This window comes from Pteropus alecto, unplaced genomic scaffold (assembly GCF_000325575.1).
Source record: "Pteropus alecto unplaced genomic scaffold, ASM32557v1 scaffold72, whole genome shotgun sequence".
Classification (NCBI taxonomy): Eukaryota; Metazoa; Chordata; class Mammalia; order Chiroptera; family Pteropodidae; genus Pteropus; species Pteropus alecto.
The window spans coordinates 9994167-10000858 of record NW_006436811.1 but is presented as its reverse complement, the minus strand read 5'-3'; the positions used below and the strand labels follow the sequence as shown (position 1 = coordinate 10000858).

Here is a 6692-nt window from a genome sequence, read left to right as displayed (position 1 = left end):
TTCCCTTCTCTGGGCTCTTTTTTATATTACTTTGATGGCAATTAATACACTTTGATCTATACTATAATTAGCTTTCAGTTTCTAATCCTCACCTTCAGCCATCATAGGGGACTTTCTCAACTAACCTAGGTAATCATAGTTTATATTCTCCTAGCCCTAGCCTATCCACATTTCAAATGAATTAAGCACTGTTTTAAATAACACTAAACAAAAGAAAAAGAGTCCTATTAAAGTATTAAGAACCAGGAAGAAAGCACCAATGTCAAACCTCCATGCTTCCACCCCCATTAGGGAAGGATACTTCATGGAATTTTTTCCCTCAGAATGGATGTGGCTTGCTAGCAGATATAGTATGAATAGATCCCTTTGGACTTTTGCCAAGTTGTTGCCATCCCATTCACATATTTCCTTTCCCAGGAAGAGTCATACAGGTGGGGTTGGATCCCAGATAACCTGGACGGAATGTGACCACAGAAGTCCAGTCTGCAGAGTGCTCCTTGCCATCCATAGCCACCCCCAAATCCTGTTCATCAGTGCAGATTCAGTTCTGCCCTGGTGTCGAATAAGAAAAAGGGGCTTAGCTAATATATCATGAGTTTATTATCTTCTCCTCATAACCAAGAGTATCAGTTGGTACAGATATTTTACCAGAAAGTCGAGTGTAATAAATCAAAACATTTTTCTGGCTAGAACTCACTGCTCTGCTCAGTACAAAGTTATCTTTGATTCATGGTACGTTTAAACCAGGACATGCTCTTCCTCAGAATAATGATTCTAATTAATATGAAAATTTTGCCTCTTAGAGAAATAATCATAACAATATTGATTTTTAAAAGTTTCGGTATGTAAACTGAGATCTGCTTTCCTTTTAGGAAATTTTTTCTAAGCTATAATGCATCGTTGAGTCTTATGTACTTCTGTGTCCCCCAGCCTGCTTGTCACGGTACCTTATAGACAGCATTTGTTGATTTGAATTTCATCAGCTTATAGCACTTAAAGTATGAAGCTCTCCAAGGAATTAATGTTGATCTATTTCTTCATGGACTTTGCATAAAACTTACTCAGCCTTAAGGTCTATGGCTCCAGTATTAGCATGACTCTTTTCAGTCCTTAAAAGTATTGAACTTCTACTTTTTGATATTTCCTTTGTGTGTTAATATTTCTTCCCTAGTTTGTCAGGGATCTCGAAGGACTTGAACTCATCAGTCTCATATATCCTTCTCTGAGTCCAGTCTGGGTGCTTTGTGACATTTGTTTATTAAGCTAACTACTTTCCTTCCTTTTACTTCCAAAGCAATGAGAATATAGCAATGAGAGTGGGACATGAGGAACAAGTAGAGTAAGTTTCTGAAAGACTTTATGACAGAGAATTTGAATGTTTAGACTTTAGATGAAAAGTGAGAGTGCCAGGCTGCTCCCTCAGAGCCCATGAAGAAAGGCTGAAATAGAGTTTGTGAGAATATGCGTAGAGTTGTAGGTACTGTGGTTGGTTAGGCAGACGGAGTGAGATCAGTCAGAAAGGACTATTAAAGACAGGCAGAAGGTTGATGTAATCTTCATAGGCTGTAAAAAAACATTTTAAGTTCTAGAACAGAAGTATGGTATAATAACTACTTTAAATTGTCTCTTTTAGAATAAAGTTACCTCGATGACCTTCTTAACTGGCAAAGCAGTAGAAGATTTGTGCAGAATAAAGCAGGTAATTAAAATTTTGTCATTGAATGTTTTGTTACCTAGGGAGAAATTTCTTCTTCTCAGTCTCCACTGTTGAGTTCTAATTTTGGCATGCTACCAAAGTATTATAGGAAATCATCTAGTTAAAAAATACTCAATTGACAGGTGGCCCTTATACAGGAACAGTTACAACCATCCTGTGTTAAACATCTTCCCCGTTAATGGCCCTAAATGTTCTCTAGCCGTGAGCAGTTATTCTGTGCCTACAGCCCTCCACCTTGCCTCCTGCTTCCCTACAAGGATTCAAGATGCCTTAAAATTTATCACAGATCCAGTTAATAATTAACACCTTAATTCACCTACACTTCAGGTTAAAATGTCCTCTCGCCTAAAAATCTATCACTTACAGTCCTGCAACAAACATCCAGATTACAAGTCAATTCACAGACCAGCTCCAGAAACAAGTTAGATTCTATGTGGGCATGTTCTGAGATTCTGTATAATTCACCTGTGTTAATGAAACTTTATCAGAACTGTTCTTCTGTAGCTACTTTGTCTCATCAGTATCGACTACTTATTTGTTTTGTTTTTTGGGTTTTTTTTCAAATCTTATTGAAGAATGAATTGTGATTTTTGAATTAAACAAATTTTGTTTAAATTGTTAAACAATCTTTTTCAGTGAGATAGTGTTTATGCTTAATAGTCTTTTTAGAAATTTAACATCAATTAAAATAATATCAATTTAGATGTCTATATAAATGATATAGACATCTTGGATCATTTCTTGAACATCAAATGCTATAAGAACAATTTTCATTTTATCAAATGTATATTACATTGAAATATAATCTTTGAAAAAAGTTTTGTTCTCAATGAAATACAGCAAAATAGGGATTCACAAATACGAAGTTACATATTACATAATTTTTCTACAAGATAAAACATATTAAGTAACTATACATCAAAAATGATTATCTTAACTGGTACTTTACGTAAAGATGCACAAAACAGAACCTCATCGCTAATCTGGTGAGTGTACTTATAGTCAGTGTAGATAAAGTACACATAAATTGTTCACATAAATTGTTTGTAAGGGTTTCACTTTTGTAACTGGTGCTTGGAAGCATATAGTAGTCAGACCTGCATCCTTCAACCTGTATTAACCTCATTTTCTTCATCTGTTTAATAGCTTATATAATATTATTTATCCTCACCAAGTTAAAATGAGATAATCAGTGTGAAATTACCTAGTAAACTTTACTCTCTGTGCAATTATTTGTTATTTGAGCTTGCTGTTATGAGTGCTAAGTTTAGAACAGTGATAAAATAGTGATAGAGCTGTATCAGATTTCTGTCTCTTTTCTACTCTGCCAGGTTGATCTGGATTCCAGGCACATTGGTTGGGTAACAAGTGAACTTCCAGGAGGGGATAATCACATCATCAAAATTGAATTAAAGGGCCCAGAAAATACACTGAGAGTTCGACAAGTCAAGGTCTTGGGCTGGAAAGATGGCGAAAGCACAAAAATTGCTGGCCAGATTTCAGCCAGTGTGGCCCAGCAGAGGAACTGTGAAGCTGAGACTCTGCGAGTATTCAGACTTATTACATCTCAAGTGAGTGCCCTTCTTACACATCCTTGCACAGATTATATTAGTTCAATAGTAGCATCAAGAGGATAACAAAATATTTTGTAGAACTTATTAGAAATTGCTAACTCTAATCTCTAATTAAAGATGTGGCCCATTTTTTTCTTCCTTTCATAACCCTAAACTCCTGTGTTTCATTCATACTTCTGAAAAGTAGTGGTGTATAGCAGGAATAACATGGTAATCAGCTGATGAGTCCTCTAGCTTTCACAATGGTAATTTCTGCCATTAATTCCTTCTCACATCCCTGTCTTCATCAGGTATTTGGAAAGCTCATTTCTGGAGATGCTGAACCTACACCAGAACAAGAGGAAAAAGCACTATTGTCATCACCTGAAGGAGAGGAAAAAGTATACAATGTATTTATTTGTATTCTAAAAATATTTCTTTTCCCTTATAATTTTCTTACTTTCGTTCATTAAAATAGTCCGTGTATTGCTATGTATTTTAATAGATATGTGATATTAGGCTATATACAGTTAATATTTTTACTTTAATGAGAAAGAGGAAAAAGGAACTATCAAATTCATTATTCATCTGCGATCTGTCTAGTATGTTAACAAAATTATCTCTATGCTTTGGGCTATTATATTCAAATGTTAGCATTTGCAAAATTAACCTAATCTTTTACTATGCTGCGCACCATCAGATATCTTCTCCTTCCTCCCTTTTATCTGTCCTTCGTAGTCCAGCTTAAAAATACTGTCCTCTCCATGAACCTTCTGTATGCTTTCCCTCAAATGAAAGCCGTTTTCCCTCAATTAACCTTCAGAGTAATTTCTAGACATCTCTTCATGGTTTCTCTCCTGTTATATTTATATAAGTATTTTATCTCTTCTTCTACCAAATCATAGCTTCTTAGTGTTATAGATCTCAGTTCAGAATACATTCACCTTATAAAAATACCTGCATAGTTGTTTCTCAGAATACTTTTTTTTCAATTTATTTAAACACAAAATAAACAAGAACAGTTCCTCCATTTTTCCCACCCTCCTTCCAGCCTTGGCAACTACCAATCTGTTTTCTTTATATAGAGCTTTATTTTATATGTATGTGTAGGTATACATATAATATATATAATTTTTTAAAGGTTTCACATATAAGAGAAATAATTCAGTATTTGTTTTTCTTCTCGAATTTATTTTACTTAGCATAATGCAAATGTAAATTGGTACAGCCACCATGGAAAACAGTATGTAGGTTTCTCAAAAATTAAAAAATGGAACTACCAGATGATCCAGTAATCCCACTCTAAGTTTTTATTCAAAGAAATATATATATTTCTTTGAATAAAAACTTAGAGTGGGATTACTGGATCATCTGGTAGTTCCATTTTTTAATTTTTGAGAAACCTACATACTGTTTTCCATGGTGGCTGTACCAATTTACATTTTCATCAACAGCGCATAAGAGTTCCCTTTTCTCCACATCCTCACCCACACTTGTTATTTCTAGCCTTTTTAGTAGTAGCCATTCTAACAGATGCAAGGTAATATCTCAGTGTGGTTTTGATTTGCATTTCCCCGATGATTAATAATGTAGAGCACCCACTGTATGTCTTCTTTCGAAAAACATCTGTTCAGATCTTCTACCTATTTTTTAATCAGATTGTTTGCTTTTTACTGTTGAGTTGTATGAATTCTTTATATATTTTGATATTAGCCTCTTATCAGATATACGATTTGCAGATATCTTCTCCCATTCATTAGGCTGCCTTTTCATTTTGTTGATGGTTTCCTTTGCTATACGGAGCTTTTTAGTTTGATGTAGTCCCACTTGTTTATTTTTGATACTTTAAAATGTCATATGTATAAATTTTATTCAAAGAGCCTGCTTCTTTTCTTTTTTCCTTTTTCTATGTAAAGGCAACATCAGATGCTGACCTGAAAGAACATATGGTTGGAATCATATCCAGCAGGAGTAAATTAAATAACTTACAAAAACAGGTTGGTTAATAGCCATTTCATTATCTTCATCAGTTTTTGTTTGTTTTTAAGGTACAAAATGTTTTCTAAAATTTAAAGAAGCTTTTTTATGCTGACTCTTTTATAGGTCCTGCCTTTTTCTAGGAAGGCGTATATTGGCATACCTGCATCACTTTAAAGATTTGTTATGAGTGTTAACTTTCTAACCTTACTGCTCTTTTTTATTTTTTATTTTCAGGTAGATTGTTTAATTTTAGTGTCAAATGTCCAGCTATATCAGATTCATTTATATTTCCTGTGTTCCTTTTCTCACTTTTTTTTTTTTTGTTGTTGTTGGTTGGTTGATTTTGCTGAACAATTATAATGTTAACTAAACGGGTGTTAATATTTTTAATTATAAGAAGATGGGGGAGTAGTGCTACATTATTCCTATAATAGAATACCTACATAACTAAAATTAGCCCTTCAAAAGTCAAATGAAATATTGGTTTTAAATTAGCCCATTATTTTAACTTTTAACACCATTGAATCTTTAAATAATATGAATTTATTTGTACTTTACCTTTTTGAGAAATTCATTGAATCATAGACACTACGAGTTGTAAAATGTGCTGTTATTTTATACATCACTAAAAAGAAATAGTTACTGCTAATTAAATTGTGAATGCCATCAATTGGAAAGCCCATGAATAGAAATGTTATAATGCGGGGAAAAATGTGCCTTAGAAGTGATAAAATATAATCATTTTTTTTGTTTGATGTCTTAAACCATAGGTAGGGCCATTGGTAACTTGTATTTAAGGAGTTTCTACATAGTAGTTGATTTAAATATTCAGATTTTTAAACGCTTCCCCTAGTTTTCCTTAATTGTTTTTTAAGAGGAGTTGAGAGAATGGTATTATGGAGAATTAACTGAGTAACAACAGATATTCTTGTATTTTTTTTTAAGTAGGAGTAGTAAATCAGACTTACAAATATGTTTTTACATTTTCTTTTTATTACCTGTGTTACCTTTAAATAGGTATGTGCTCACATAGTCCAGGCTATTCGCATGGAAGCCACCAGAGTTCGTGAAGAATGGGAACATGCCATCTCAAGCAAAGAAAATGCCAATTCTCAGCCCAATGATGAAGATGCCTCCTCTGACGCTTACTGCTTTGAGTTGCTCTCTATGGTTCTAGCGTTGAGTGGCTCTAACGTGGGCCGGCAGTACCTGGCTCAGCAGCTAACTCTGCTCCAAGATCTCTTCTCACTGCTCCACACAGCGTCACCTCGAGTCCAGAGACAGGTGACTGATGGGTCATGCCGCTTACCTTTTGGCTTATTTTTTTACTTGAAACATCGTTAAGAAAATTAAACTAGTAAAGTGTAAGGCCTTAAATATAGATTTTTATTTTATTTTGTTATGTCTTGGTTTTTGGATTGTGTTTTATTTTAACTCCATGT

General features: G+C 34.0%; 1 protein-coding gene across 1 annotated transcript in view; it reads left to right on the top strand.

Annotated features, from left to right (window-relative positions):
• Window positions 1-6692, top strand: part of MYCBP2 (MYC binding protein 2, E3 ubiquitin protein ligase) — a 236802-nt gene that overhangs the window by 211372 nt on the left and 18738 nt on the right. The window contains 5 exon segments of the mRNA XM_015590881.2: window positions 1634-1699; window positions 3049-3288; window positions 3582-3680; window positions 5187-5267; window positions 6268-6534. Of these exon segments, the coding sequence (XP_015446367.1) occupies window positions 1634-1699; window positions 3049-3288; window positions 3582-3680; window positions 5187-5267; window positions 6268-6534 (753 nt within the window).